Source organism: Pleurodeles waltl, chromosome 8, assembly GCF_031143425.1.
Source record: "Pleurodeles waltl isolate 20211129_DDA chromosome 8, aPleWal1.hap1.20221129, whole genome shotgun sequence".
In the NCBI taxonomy this organism is placed as follows: domain Eukaryota; kingdom Metazoa; phylum Chordata; class Amphibia; order Caudata; family Salamandridae; genus Pleurodeles; species Pleurodeles waltl.
In genome coordinates this window covers 418842250-418858062 of record NC_090447.1, presented here as the reverse complement: position 1 = coordinate 418858062, position 15813 = coordinate 418842250, and the positions used below count along the sequence as shown (strand labels likewise).

Sequence of the window (15813 nt, the reverse complement as noted above, 5' to 3'; positions counted from 1 at the left end):
TTGCGGGGTAGAAGTTGGAGAATCTGGAATGGTCCTGAAACTGGTTTTGCCTGGAGCCTTGGCCTCTGAAAGAGGTAGGTGCTTGAGCAAGCCGATCGAGCGGCCCCTGCCTCGACCGGCCCCTGCCTCGACCGGCCCCGTGGAAAAAACGGGTGGGAAAAACCCTTTTCATTGATGATTGTGCCCTTTCCAAGGAAGTGAAAGTGTTCACAAACTTTCCCAGTTCTTTTATTAAGGGTTCGCCAAATAATCCACCTTGGGCCATTGCTCCTGCTTCCGAATCATCTAAATATTCTAATTTGGGATCCACTTTAATGAGGTGACAACGGCGCCGCTCAGTACAGAGCGCAGAAATTGCATTGCCTAGAAATAGTATGGCACGTTGAGCCCATCCTAAGAGGATATCAAGAGAAACAAGCACACCTGAGGATTTGGCGTCCCCGGCCATGTCAAGAATTTTAGTTAAAGGGCCTAAAATATCCAATAGCTTATCTTGACAAGCCCGCCATGACCTATCTATTCCCTTTTTACAAATTTCTGCGTGAATGTAGACTTATGGAGCCCAGTTCAGGAGTTAGAGCTAGAGAAGGGTGGGGGCACTCAGCCCTAAGACAATTACGGGATTCCTTTTCCAAAGGTTTCCGGATGCGACCGGCCACATAATTTGCGACTTCATCAGATGGGGCCCATTTGGAAGACTTAGGATGGATAATTTAGTATGGGTCTAATATATCAGAAATGTCCAAAATGGACTCTAGAGAGTAGATTGAGAGTTGGAAGGAAGCCACAGTCTGGACGGGCCTTCATCGTCATCTTGATCTACAGAGGAGTCTGTATATTGGAGAGACGGAGAGAGGGGTTGAGGATCTGAGGAAAGAGAGGGATCAGCAAGGGATAAAAGGGAATTTTTAACACGATTGAAAATATCATGATCAACTCCTGCCTCACGATGGCGCTTTGCTGGAGTTGCGGGAGTGGTAGAGGATTGAGAGTCATTAAGGGACATAGGTGGCGTTGAGGGAGTAAGATTAGAGGCTGTACATTTTGCACACTCACTAGCAATCTGTTGAGCAAGTCTGCCCTCAAGAGGACCAATTGCCTCAAACTGCTCTATAAATAGAGGCATCAACAGCATCAAAGAACTCCTCATCAACTGTTAATTCCATTATAAACTATATGATGAAAATTCGAAAATAGCACGAATTAATCTATAAATGTATTCAACAATATATATGTACATTTATATAATAATAATTATTTGAGAGCTGGGTGTCAGCTAAGGATTAAATGTGCAAATTCACACTAATGTAGAAGGGCATCCTCCCGGGACACCTCTCCCCAGTGCACAGATTTTTTTTTTGTTTTTTTGTTTTTTAAGGGGCTTAAACCTTATTATATATGCATTATCAGAGGAAAAAAAAGTGCCTGGGAGCTTGTCCCAAAAAGGGGGCAGAAATGCCCTAATACCAACCATGCAGGGCGTATAGAGTGGCAACACTACAGACCCCAATAAAAAAAATGGGGCATCTAATGGTGGTATAGATCCTTACAAAAAAGGCGTCACTCTCCAGGCTGAAAGAAAAAAAAACTAGAGAGAGACACGCACAGCTGGAGAAGGACACGCAGCTTCAATTCAGAAATCTGATAGGAATTGAAGCTGCACGTTCTCCTCAGCTCGTCTCCCCTGTAAGTGTTGAAATGGACACCACCTGGAGGCGTTCTAACACCGCTAGTGCACTCATATTACAGAAAACAATTGTGAAGGAACGATACAGTTCCCGCGATGTTAAATAATAGAATGAATCAATAAATATCAAACACTTGTACATATTAGGTAACACTGAAAATACAAATCTCAACAAGAAAACAAGCAGAAATAAGGAATTCAACTTGTCTCGGCTGCAAGCAGCGAAAAAAAGAGGAATCCTGGAAATAGATAATGGACTATATTGGGACTGCCTGTTCTGATTAGTTTTAATTTTGTATTTTGATTACTTTGGTTTGTACTCCGATTCCCAAGTTCTCATGGGAATAGTGTTTCTTATATAATAATGGCTGCTGTTTAATAAAGTGGAGAAAGGAGGAGTAATCCTTGCCTCCGGTCCTGACAGAGAATTTCAAATTAAAACGAACAAAAAGCAAACGTTTTGGCCCAGTTGAATTTCCTAAACCTTGTTATAACTGGGTTTATTTTTTCTAAAATTAATGATCTGTATAATCCTTCAAAGGTTGCCTGCTTTCTAAATGGTAATTACATGTAAGATAATTGTTAGGAAAATGTTTAATTGTGGTCACAGACAATATGTAATGAGTTTGAGCTGAATCTTCGAATGAAAAATTCACAAAAGCAATATGTATGAAAGAATAAATTGTGATAGATGCATCAAAAAGCATATATATATGTTCGATGGCATGTGTAGCTGCAGATACACATGCTGTGCACATCCCGCCATCTGGTGTTGGGCTCGGAGTGTTACAAGTTGTTTTTCTTCGAAGAAGTCTTTTCGAGTCACGAGACTGAGGGACTCCTCCCATTTCGACTCCATTGCGCATGGGCGTCGACTCCATCTTAGATTGTTTTTTTTCCGCCATCGGGTTCGGACGTGTTCCTTTTCGCTCCGTGTTTCGGGTCGGAAAGTTAGTTAGAATCTCAGAAAAATCATCGGTATTGTTTGCGTTCGGTATCGGGTTAGTTACAACAGATCGACACCGATTTTCGAAGAGCTCCGGTGGCCCTTCGGGGTTTATTTTTCGATCCCCCGTCGGGGCCTGGTCGGCCCGGCCACGTGTCTCTTCAAGGCTGATGGAACGGACCCCATTCCGCTTCTGCCCAAAATGCCATAACAAGTATCCATATACGGATCAACATCTGGTCTGTAACTTGTGTTTATCGCCAGAACACAAGGAAGATACTTGTGAGGCCCGTCGAGCGTTTCGGTCCAGAAAGACACTCAGGGACCGAAGAGCAAGAAGACTGCAAATGGCGTCGGCGCCGATAGGACAAGGGCGTTTCGAGGAGGATGAAGAAACATTCTCCACCCACGATTCGGACTCAGAGGAGATCGAGCCCGAGGAAACGCCGAAAACCGTGAGTAAAAAATCAAAAGAAAAAACTCACGAGAAGACCGCTAAAGCCCAGGGGACGCCACCGCCAACAGGCCATGGCTTAACCCGAAAGATAGGTGACCGATTATCGGCACGCTGGTGTCGAAGTCATCCGACTCCGGTCGAGATACCGGCACACAGCAATCTCGGGCCCGAGATAGTGGCTCCGAGCAGGTTCGGCACCGAGACAGCGGCACCGAAATGGGTCGGCACCGAGAAAGCACGACGCCGAAAGTAAAGAAGGTTTCGTCGGAACCGAAAAAAGCAGCCGAAAAGGTTTCGGTACCGAAACATCCGGCCTCGGAAACTAAAACAAGTTCCTATTCAGAGGAACAAGGACTGTCCTCACAAATGAAGATACATAGATTTGGACAGGAATTAGAGACAATGGAGCCAGATTACACACAAAGACGGCTCCATATTCAAAAAGATACAGGAAAGATCAGCACTCTTCCTCCAATCAAAATGAAACGCAAACTTGCCTTTCAAGAAAAGGACAAACAGCCACAGGCAAAGGTGGCTAAACAAGTAACACCGCCACCATCCCCACATCACTCTCCACAACCATCACCAGTAGCCACTCCACCAATGATGCAATCCCCAACTCATACAGGGATGAGTCAAGATGACCCTGACGTATGGGACCTTTATGACGCACCGGTGTCAGATAATAGTCCTGAGTGCTATCCAGCTAGACCGTCGCCACCAGAGGATAGTACAGGCTACGCACAAGTGGTGTCGAGAGCAGCGGCATTTCATAATGTCAGCCTTCATGCAGAGCCCATTGAAGACGACTTTCTTTTTAATACACTGTCGTCCACACACAGCCAGTATCAGAGTCTTCCTATGCTACCCGGAATGCTAAAACACTCCAAACAAGTGTTTGAGGAGCCTGTTAAAGGAAGAGCCATTACTCCAAGAGTAGATAAAAAAATATAAACCGCCACCAACAGACACAGTGTACATTACACAACAGCTAACACCAGACTCTGTTGTAGTAGGAGCAGCGCGCAAAAGAGCCAACTCGCATACTTCAGGAGATGCACCACCTCCAGATAAAGAAAGCCGCAAATTCGATGCTGCAGGCAAAAGGGTGGCGGCACAGGCAGCAAACCAGTGGCGTATCGCAAATTCACAAGCTTTGTTAGCCAGATATGATAGGGCCCATTGGGATGAAATGCAACACTTTATTGAACATTTACCCAAGGAGTTCCAAAAAAGAGCGCAGCAAGTAGTAGAAGAAGGACAGAGTATCTCCAATAATCAGATACGGTCAGCAATGGATGCTGCAGACACAGCTGCTAAAACTGTCAACACAGCAGTAACAATAAGGAGGCATGCATGGCTGCGTACATCAGGATTTAAACCAGAGATACAGCAAGCTGTGCTGAATATGCCATTCAACGGACAGCAGTTGTTTGGGCCGGAGATGGACACTGCGATTGAAAAACTTAAAAAGGACACTGACACAGCCAAAGCCATGGGCGCACTCTACTCCCCACAGAGCAGAGGCACATTTCGAAAGACACAATTTCGAGGGGGGTTTAGAGGGCAAAGCACAGAAGCCACAACCTCACAAACAAGGCCCACTTACTAGAGCCAGTATCAGCGAGGAGGTTTTCGGGGACAGTATAGAGGGGGACAATTTCAAAAGAATAGAGGAAAGTTCCAAAGTCCCAAAACTCCTCCAAACAAACAGTGACTTCAAGGTCACAAATCCCCAACACATAGCACCTGTGGGGGGGAGACTAACCAAGTTCTACAAACATTGGGAAGAAATTACAACAGACACTTGGGTCTTAGCAATTATCCAGCATGGTTATTGCATAGAATTTCTCAAATTCCCTCCAAACGTCCCACCGAAAACACACAATATGTCAAAACAACATATAGATCTTCTAGGACTATAAGTTCAGGAATTGCTACACAAAGAAGCAATAGAATTAGTGCCAAAGCAACAGAAAAACACAAGAGTTTACTCCCTATACTTTCTGATACCCAAAAAAGACAAGAGTCTAAGACCTATACTAGATCTCAGAACATTAAATACCTACATCAAATCAGATCACTTTCACATGGTCACATTACAAGACATAATCCCACTGCTCAAACAACAAGACTACATGACAACACTAGACCTAAAGGATGCATATTTCCATATACCAATACATCCTTCACAGAGAAAGTACCTAAGGTTTGTATTCCAAAGGGTACATTACCAATTCAAAGTGTTGCCATTCGGAATAACAACTGCGCCAAGAGTTTTTACAAAATGCCTAGCAGTAGTAGCTGCACATATCAGAAGGCAGCAAATACATGTGTTCCCGTACCTAGACGATTGGTTAATCAAAACCAACACGCTAAAACGGTGTTCACAACACAAAAAATATGTCATAGAAATCCTCCACAAACTAGGTTTCTCAATCAACTACACAAAGTCACACCTTCTGCTGTGTCAAACACAGCAATACTTAGGGGCGACAATCAATACAGAAAAAGGGATTGCCACTCCAAGTCCACAAAGAGTTCAAACATTTCACAATGTAATACAGGCCATGTATCCAAAACAACAGATACAAGTCAAAATAGTTTTGAAACTACTATGCATGATGTCTTCATGCATAGCCATGGTCCCAAACGCAAGGTTGCACATGCGGCCCTTACAGCAGTGCCTAGCATCACAATGGTCACAATCACAGGGTCAACTTCTAGATCTGGTGTTGATAGACCGCCAAACATACATCTCGATTCAATGGTGGAACAGTATAAATTTAAACCAAGGGCGGCCTTTCCAAGACCCAGTGCCACAATACGTGATAACAACAGATGCCTCCGTGATCGGGTGGGGAGCACACGTCAATCAACACAGCATCCAAGGACAATGGGACATACAGCAAAAACAGTTTCACATAAATCACTTAGAACTGTTAGCAGTATTTCTAGCGCTAAAAGCATTTCAACCCATAATAAGCCACAAACACATTCTTGTCAAAACAGACAACATGACAACAATGTATTACCTAAACAAACAGGGAGGCACACACTCAACACAGTTGTGTCACCTGACACAGAAAATATGGCATTGGGTGATTCACAACCACATTCGCCTAATAGCACAATTTATTCCAGGAATTCAGAACCAGTTAGCAGACAATCTCTCTCGGGATCACCAACAGATCCACGAATGGGAGATTCACCCCCAAATACTAAACTCTTACTTCCAGATTTGGGGAACACCACAAATAGATCTATTTGCAACAAAAGAAAACGCAAAATGCCGATACTTCGCATCCAGGTACCCACAAGATCAGTCTCAGGGCAATGCGTTATGGATGAGCTGGTCAGGGATATTTGCTTACGCTTTTCCCCCTCTCCCACTCCTTCCATATCTAGTAAACAAATTGAGTCAAAACAAACTCAAACTCATACTAATAGCACCAACATGGGCAAGACAACCTTGGTACACAACACTACTAGACCTCTCAGTAGTGCCTCATGTCAAACTACCAAACAGACCAGATCTGTTAACTCAACACAAACAACAGATCAGACACCCAAATCCAGCATCGCTGAATCTAGCAATTTGGCTCCTGAAGTCTTAGAATTCGGGCACCTAGACCTTACACAGGAATGTATGCAGGTCATAAAACAAGCTAGGAAACCAACCACAAGACATTGCTATGCAAATAAGTGGAAAAGATTTGTTTATTACTGCCATAATAATCAAATTCAACCATTAAACGCATCTGCTAAAGACATCGTCAGCTACCTACTGCACTTAAAAAAGTCAGTTAGCTTTTTTCAAACAACAGATCAGACAACCAAATCCACCATTGCTGAATCTAGCAATTTGGCTCCTGAAATCCTAGAATTCGGACACTTAGACCTCACACAAGAGTGTATGGAGGTCATAAGGCAAGCTAGAAAACCTACCACTAGACACTGCTATGCAAATAAGTGGAAAAGATTTGTTTATTACTGCCATAATAATCAAATTCAACCCTTACACGCTTCTGCCAAAGATATAGTAGGATACTTACTACATTTGCAAAAGTCAAAGCTAGCTTTCTCTTCCATAAAGATACATCTTACCGCAATTTCAGCTTACCTGCAAATTACGCACTCAACTTCATTATTTAGGATACCAGTCATAAAAGCGTTTATGGAAGGCCTAAAGAGAATTATACCACCAAGAACACCACCAGTTCCTTCATGGAACCTCAACATTGTCTTAACACAACTCATGGGTCCACCTTTTGAGCCCATGCACTCTTGTGAAATGCAATACTTAACATGGAAAGTTGCATTTTTAATTGCCATCACATCTCTAAGAAGAGTGAGTGAAATTCAAGCATTTACCATACAAGAACCATTTATTCAAATACACAAGCATAAAGTAGTTCTACTGGCAAATCCAAATTTTTTACCAAAGGTTATATCGCCGTTCCACTTGAATTAAACAGTAGAATTACCAGTGTTCTTCCCACAGCCAGATTCTGTAGCTGAAAGAGCACTACATACATTAGACATTAAAAGAGCGCTAATGTACTACATTGACAGAACAAAACTAATTCGAAAAACAAAACAATTATTTATTGCCTTCCAAAAACCTCATACAGGAAATCCAATTTCTAAACAAGGCATTGCTAGATGGATATTTAAGTGTATTCAAACAACCTGCTGTCTTAAAGCAAAGAGAGAACTGCCTATTACACCAAAGGCACACTCAACTATAAAGAAAGGTGCTACCATGGCCTTTCTAGGAAATATTTCAATGACTGAAATATGTAAGGCAGCAACATGGTCTACGCCTCATACATTTACCAAACACTACTGTGTAGATGTGTTAACTGCACAACAAGCCACAGTAGGTCAAGCTGTATTAAGAACATTATTTCAAACAACTTCAACTCCTACAGGCTGAACCACCGCTTTTGGGGAGATAACTGCTTACTAGTCTATGCACAGCATGTGTATCTGCAGCTACACATGCCATCGAACGGAAAATGTCACTTACCCAGTGTACATCTGTTCGTGGCATTAGTCGCTGCAGATTCACATGCGCCCACCCGCCTCCCCGGCAGCCTGTAGCCGTTTAGAAGTTGATCTTGAACATTTGTAAATTTGTAAATATATTACTTTAAACTTCATTATGTACATACGTATTCACTCCATTGCATGGGCACTATTACTAGTATACACAACTCCTACCTCACCCTCTGCGGGGAAAACAATCTAAGATGGAGTCGACGCCCATGAGCAATGGAGTCGAAATGGGAGGAGTCCCTCTTTCTCGTGACTCGAAAAGACTTCTTCGAAGAAAAACAACTTGTAACACTCCGAGCCCAACACCAGATGGCGGGATGTGCACAGCATGTGAATCTGCAGCGACTAATGCCACGAACAGATGTACACTGGGTAAGTGACATTTTCCATATATATATATATATATATATATGAATTTGCTTGAATCGATGCATCTGAATTAATATTAATCAAAGAAGGGCTTTTCTGCCATTTAATACATTTTAGCCTGTGTGCTACTAGCATTGCTTTTGGCATATTGTGCCCCATCTATTTCTCACTGCACTCCTAGAGAGTTTCAATCTAATGAAGGTTCCAGCTTATACCGTCTGTCCTACCGCTTTGTTCTACACCCTTCACCAATAGTGGTCTGACCTTATCCCATCCACTTCCAGTATGACTTTGTGGAAGTTTAAATTGACATACTTTTCTTTTTGCTTTTGTTACTTACTGGTTTTCGTTTTGTTTTTGATGTTTACTGATTTCTTTAATTAAAGTTATTTTTATTTCTCACTTCTTATTCAAATATCTAACCTTTATCAAAACGATTAGTGAATATGATTATCTCAGACTTCAAGAAAATTACTATTTACTGCAAATATTTGTTCAATAAATTTATTCAAAATTACAACAATCAATTAACTATTTCTGTATGCAGCCTTGTGAGGAAGAAGGCGACCGGGCTGGAGTCTACAGCTACGATACGAACCAAAGTTTTTGTTTGGGGACTTAATGATAAAGATCAGTTGGGAGGATTAAAAGGCTCAAAGGTACTCTTATCTCTTTTTATTTACTGCCCTCTGTGTTTATACATTGTTGGTTTCTTACTGTATTTTATTGTCTTCCATGTTCTTAATGCGCTTAAAAATTACTTCACAGGTCTTGTTTCTTTCATTTAAAATGTTTGTTTACAGCATTAAAATACTAAAAACACAACTTACACAGTGATATGCACTTGGAATTCAGAGCTGCCTTATATCCTGTCACTGATTCCCAGAGACTGTTAATTAACTGTCTTAGGTGTTAACATGTTCTTAAGACTTCACAGTAACAGTTTAACACATCTCTTTACTACTGATATCCATGACATTCTGCATTTCCTTTTATCTCATTCCCATATTCACCCATAAATCTGTGGCTTAACGGTCAGTGGTATCCGTTGTCTGACAGCTGGAAAGGCAGATTAGCTCCAGAGATAATACAATTCATTTTCTGCTTGTGCAAGGCAGGAGATCTCTTCAGAGAAGATCCTTTTCATTAAGACGTGTCTCAGACATTTGTAACAGATGCCTCTCTGGATGCATAGGTCTTGTGCTGTGGATCATCAAAGAGAACAAGGCACATGGTTCCAGCTTGAGCTGAGAGCAGTCCATCTGGCTTAAAAAAAAAAAAAAAGCAAATATACATATATTTTATTTGTGTATATGTGTACTCTCTTATTTTTTAGTGATATAGTGCTTAAACCAGTACTTAAAGATAGCATTGGCCTTTGCCCATGTGTGGCAAGGTCTGGTTGCAGTGAATGGTATTTTTCCAGGTTTTGTGCCCAACCCCACGCATGCAACCAGCCATGTGAATGAGCTTCAGACTTTTTGTGTTCATCCACCACCTTCTTCCCCGTTAAGCTGGTTCTGCGAATTAGAGCTTCCTTTCTTCTGAAAGTTGTGAATCCATTCCACCTCTGTCAGGCCAACACCCTACTAACTTTCTGTGCTCTGTCTGACTCTTGTAAGAAGGAGATGCTCCATCACTTGGCCACCAAAAGAGCTCAGAGTTTCTACATAGATTGCACCAAAGACCATCAGGTGGACATTCTGCTTTTTGTGAAGTCTGCTGCCGTGGGAAAAAAGCAAGTCTGTGCAAAGCATATAACTTGTGCTGAATTGTGCTCTGCATTACTAGCTGCTGCGCATTGGCGAATAAGAAGCCTTCGGAAGGCTAGTATGCCCACTTCACCAGGGCCAAAGCTTCTACAACACTGTTAGCATGCGGAGTCCCTTTCCAAGACATTTGCCTGGCAAAAACGTGGGCATTCCTCCATATGTTGTCAAAGCACTATTGTCTGAACAGTCAGGTTCACAAAGTGGGGCACTTTGCAGCTTGGTCCAGCAGGTCTTTATGGTTTGGGCCCATTCACAGACCCATCTCCAAATAGGTACGGCTTTATCTATTCAAAAGGTGAGGAATCTGGGGTTACAAATCTCGATCAGAAGAATAAGTTACTTATCTTCTGTATTGATCTTTCTGATAGAGACTCTTATCTTGCTGCCGATTCCTCACTGACCCTCCCATTCTCTCCGTTCTTTGTTTGGACTCTACCTCTTAATAAGATCCACTAGTGTGCTTCTGGGGAATCCACATTTGGAGGTGCAGACAGTCTCATGAGCAACTGACATGAGCGTGCAGGAGTGGCTCCTTTATAGTCCCCGCACCCACTTCCAGAACAGAATGATGTCATTGTTAGTGTGTACTATGCAATCTTCTGGTGTGCAGAGTTACTATAAAAAAAAAGGTTTCCGTATCCAGTCTAATGCCTGTGGAGTATTCAAAAGGTGAGGAATCTCCTGCTAGCTAGAATCTGGACAAGATAGGGAATTACTTAAGGTGAGTAGCTTGTTTGTTTTGCTAATAACTTTGACGCCTTTTGATGAATCTTCAGGAAACACACATATGTGTGTTTGCGTATATATATATATACAGGGAGTGCAGAATTATTAGGCAAATGAGTATTTTGACCACATCATCCTCTTTATGCATGTTGTCTTACTCCAAGCTGTATAGGCTCGAAAGCCTACTACCAATTAAGCATATTAGGTGATGTGCATCTCTGTAATGAGAAGGGGTGTGGTCTAATGACATCAACACCCTATATCAGGTGTGCATAATTATTAGGCAACTTCCTTTCCTTTGGCAAAATGGGTCAAAAGAAGGACTTGACAGGCTCAGAAAAGTCAAAAATAGTGAGATATCTTGCAGAGGGATGCAGCACTCTTAAAATTGCAAAGCTTCTGAAGCGTGATCATCGAACAATCAAGCGTTTCATTCAAAATAGTCAACAGGGTCGCAAGAAGCGTGTGGAAAAACCAAGGCGCAAAATAACTGCCCATGAACTGAGAAAAGTCAAGCGTGCAGCTGCCACGATGCCACTTGCCACCAGTTTGGCCATATTTCAGAGCTGCAACATCACTGGAGTGCCCAAAAGCACAAGGTGTGCAATACTCAGAGACATGGCCAAGGTAAGAAAGGCTGAAAGACGACCACCACTGAACAAGACACACAAGCTGAAACGTCAAGACTGGGCCAAGAAATATCTCAAGACTGATTTTTCTAAGGTTTTATGGACTGATGAAATGAGAGTGAGTCTTGATGGGCCAGATGGATGGGCCCGTGGCTGGATTGGTAAAGGGCAGAGAGCTCCAGTCCGACTCAGACGCCAGCAAGGTGGAGGTGGAGTACCGGTTTGGGCTGGTATCATCAAAGATGAGCTTGTGGGGCCTTTTCGGGTTGAGGATGGAGTCAAGCTCAACTCCCAGTCCTACTGCCAGTTCCTGGAAGACACCTTCTTCAAGCAGTGGTACAGGAAGAATTCTGCATCCTTCAAGAAAAACATGATTTTCATGCAGGACAATGCTCCATCACACGCGTCCAAGTACTCCACAGCGTGGCTGGCAAGAAAGGGTATAAAAGAAGGAAATCTAATGACATGGCCTCCTTGTTCACCTGATCTGAACCCCATTGAGAACCTGTGGTCCATCATCAAATGTGAGATTTACAAGGAGGGAAAACAGTACACCTCTCTGAACAGTGTCTGGGAGGCTGTGGTTGCTGCTGCACGCAATGTTGATGGTGAACAGATCAAAACACTGACAGAATCCATGGATGGCAGGCTTTTGAGTGTCCTTGCAAAGAAAGGTGGCTATATTGGTCACTGATTTGTTTTTGTTTTGTTTTTGAATGTCAGAAATGTATATTTGTGAATGTTGAGATGTTATATTGGTTTCACTGGTAATAATAAATAATTGAAATGGGTATATATATTTTTTTTGTTAAGTTGCCTAATAATTATGCACAGTAATAGTCACCTGCACACACAGATATCCCCCTAACATAGCTAAAACTAAAAACAAACTAAAAACTACTTCCAAAAATATTCAGCTTTGATATTAATGAGTTTTTTGGGTTCATTGAGAACATGGTTGTTGTTCAATAATAAAATTAATCCTCAAAAATACAACTTGCCTAATAATTCTGCACTCCCTGTACATATCAGACTCTGTGATCTTAGTGACTGTTCAAATGGGCTTTTTAGATCTTGTCTTGTAGACAGCGCATGTACTGTCTATTGACATATTGTAGCCTTACCCAGAACGTAAAATCTTGGAGCCTGCTCATTACCTACCATCCGTTGGCCTTCATGTCAATTTAATTTGCTTCCTTCATATTCTTATCCTAGCTTGTAAGTCTTGTGTTTGTCCCTACCATGAAGCATTGCTTCTTTACCATTTACTTACACTGGCTGCTTCTGTGCTTCCACTGCTTGTTTTTCAATCACTCCTTTTCTGGGGTGTTAAGTACTCTGTTTTGCAGCCTTCTCTCTTGTGTATTCCCCCCAATCCCTGGGTTGCTTTCTCACTCATGTGCTTCTTTCCTCTCAGCTCTAGTCTCACTCACTCATTTGACTCCCCTGCGCTCCACTTTGCTCTCTGTTTCATTTGCTTCCCCCCACCTAAGCCTTTTAGTTGTTTCTGGCCCCCCTCAGAAATACAGCTTTGGTATCTAGCCAACATGTGACGAATCTGCGGTTAGAAGTACCTATCAGAACATATTACTTACCTTTTGTAACCCTCTTTCTGGTGAATGTACTATCTAAATGCAGATTCCTCACCTCCCCCCTATCTCCCCTGTTCCCCACCCCTCCCACCTCCTGGTGCTTTTGGAGTGGCCTCTTTAAAACCTAAAAGGTCCAGAGTTAGAAATAGACACTCAATCACCATCAATTAATTTATGCTCCACATCTAAAGGACTGGAAGGGAAGAGACAGAAAACTGACTTCTGCATGAAGATGTGGTATTTATGCGATTGCACTCCATCTCTTCCTGTGCAATGCAGAGCCAATATGGAGGTGTGTTGGAGCAATACTGGGAGATTTTGCAGAAGTAGTCTTGCACCTCTGGACCCTTCAAAAGTTGAGGAATCTGCGGTTAGATAAAAGTATACACCAGAAAGGTCTGAACGTAAGTACCTTGTTTTTGTTCACGGTTCTTGGAATATTAAATATTTGCTTGAGTTATTTGGTAAAATATTCTCTTCCTGCTGCGCAACAGCAGCTTACCATCATATTTAAACCACTGTAGTCATTTCTATACACTGAACATGCCTCATGTTAGTGCTTTCACTCTTGCAGATAAAAATCCCTTCCTTTTCGGAGACGCTGTCTGCCTTGAATGTAGTGCAGGTTGCTGGAGGATCAAAAAGCCTTTTTGCAGGTAAATTTTCTTATGTCAAACTAATTCTCTTTTGTCCACTATAAATTACAATTTATGTATCCACATTAAATTTCCAAATGAAGATACTGTGAGCTTTATTTCTAACTCTTTGTATTTGTTTACAGTCACAGTGGAGGGTAAAGTGTATGCTTGTGGAGAAGCCACCAATGGAAGACTCGGTTTAGGTATATCAAGTGGTACTGTGCCTATACCCCGGCAGATAACCGCTCTTAGTAATTATGTAGTGAAAAAGGTTGCTGTTCATTCAGGTAAAGATAACCTTCTGTTCCTTTTCTCCCTGCCCTATGTAAACAAATAGGCAATTGTATTTTCAGATATTGATATGTAAAATTTTTATTAGCATTGTTTTATTTTCTCCTGCATGATTTATGTTATCTGTATGATTTTAACATGCAAATTTGAGTTCATGCCTGAAACCAAGATTGAGTCACCCTCGGGGGGGAAAGAGTTGAATTTAATGTATGACTTGCAGCAGATTCCTCATCTTAGCAAACTCCTAGACATCAGAATATAGCTGGAATATTTCAGTTCTACTCCCCACTGATGCCAGTCCCTGCAACACTTCTACCCCAGAAGGTGTTATTAAAGGCCTTAAAAAATCCTTTAAATTACTTATGTATACTTACATACAAACATATAGCGGCTTTCAAGCCCACCTTCTTCCATTCACTTATTAAAATGTTATTCACATTTTGCATTTGTCTGCCACAGCATACAGAATACAGCATGGGGGCAGTGAGTCAGCCCACTTCAGCCATCGGCTTCCCCCGTTGTGACAATATTTTACCTGTGCACAGTAGCTTCAAATGTAGCCCTTTCAGTGTCTGACACTGGTGGGCGAATAGGTCCTTATTTATTGCCAGCTTCCCAGATGGTTCTGCTGGCTTTTTGGTCCTCTTTGTAGTGTGCTGCATGCCATACAGGCCACTGCATGTATGAGCCATCTTAGAAGACTTTTCTGACTGTTCCAAGAAGGATGCTTGTGGATGTGTGCAGGAACACTGGTTGTCAACTTGTATTTTTTGTAAGATGCTTTACTTAAAGCAATTCCAAGTTTGCCATTTGTGAGTGTGCAAAGAAGCGCATGCATGGGTACTCACAAAGCAACCATCATTGAATGGATTTTTTTCAGAGATGGCCATTTCCGCACGAAAGCATCTGCACACACAGGCACATGGCATTTCTTATACTTTGTCAAGTGAGTAGTGGCAAAGATGATAACTTGGCAATCAATTCCAGACCTACTGTCTTTGCCAGTACTTGTTTTCTGTGTACCATAGAGATTGGGATCTGGAGCTTGTTTACCATTTTTGCTCCATTTTCCTGTTCAGATTGGGATGTTTGTAAGAAGTATGTATATAACCATATGAGGGACATGGAGATTAGATGATCCAGTGTACAGCCTCCCTAGTAGTAATACAAATCAAAAAAATATACTTTTTCACAAGAAAAGTCAGAAATGCACTAGGCACTTCTATAAATAGAAGCAAGAGCCCTCACACATCCATTGGATGTCATGCTTCATCATAGGGCTTTCTCCCCGTCAGACTGGCACTGCAAACTACTGAATTTTCTGGAGATGTCGAAAGCATTGCTTATGGACATTCCCTATGATGGCGTCTGTCACTTCTGAGAGAAGACTGAGTCAGTGCTATAGCGCTTCAAGGACTCCATGGCTATGACCTGGCCTTTGGGCCTTTCTGTGGTCCCTCACCACCCCCAGTGCACCCTTCGCTCCTTTTGTGGCCAAGAAAGAGGTTTCCAACTGTGTCAGTATCTTCCCAGCTGCTATAGCCAGAAAGCTTCTACACCTTTTTGTGGCAAAGAACAATGTTCCCACAGACCATGGAGGAGAGGTAGCTGGAGGTTGTGTCAGTCTACCACCCCCCGCCAGCTG

General features: G+C 42.2%; 1 protein-coding gene across 4 annotated transcripts in view; it reads left to right on the top strand.

Moving 5' to 3' along the window:
* HERC2 (HECT and RLD domain containing E3 ubiquitin protein ligase 2) overlaps window positions 1–15813 on the top strand; it is a 1448528-nt gene that overhangs the window by 862583 nt on the left and 570132 nt on the right. For all 4 annotated transcript variants that reach the window (XM_069204283.1, XM_069204284.1, XM_069204285.1 and 1 more), the window contains exons 57-59: window positions 9068–9179; window positions 13814–13895; window positions 14021–14164. In XM_069204283.1, the coding sequence (XP_069060384.1) occupies window positions 9068–9179; window positions 13814–13895; window positions 14021–14164 (338 nt within the window). The remainder of the gene's footprint in view (window positions 1–9067; window positions 9180–13813; window positions 13896–14020; window positions 14165–15813) is intronic.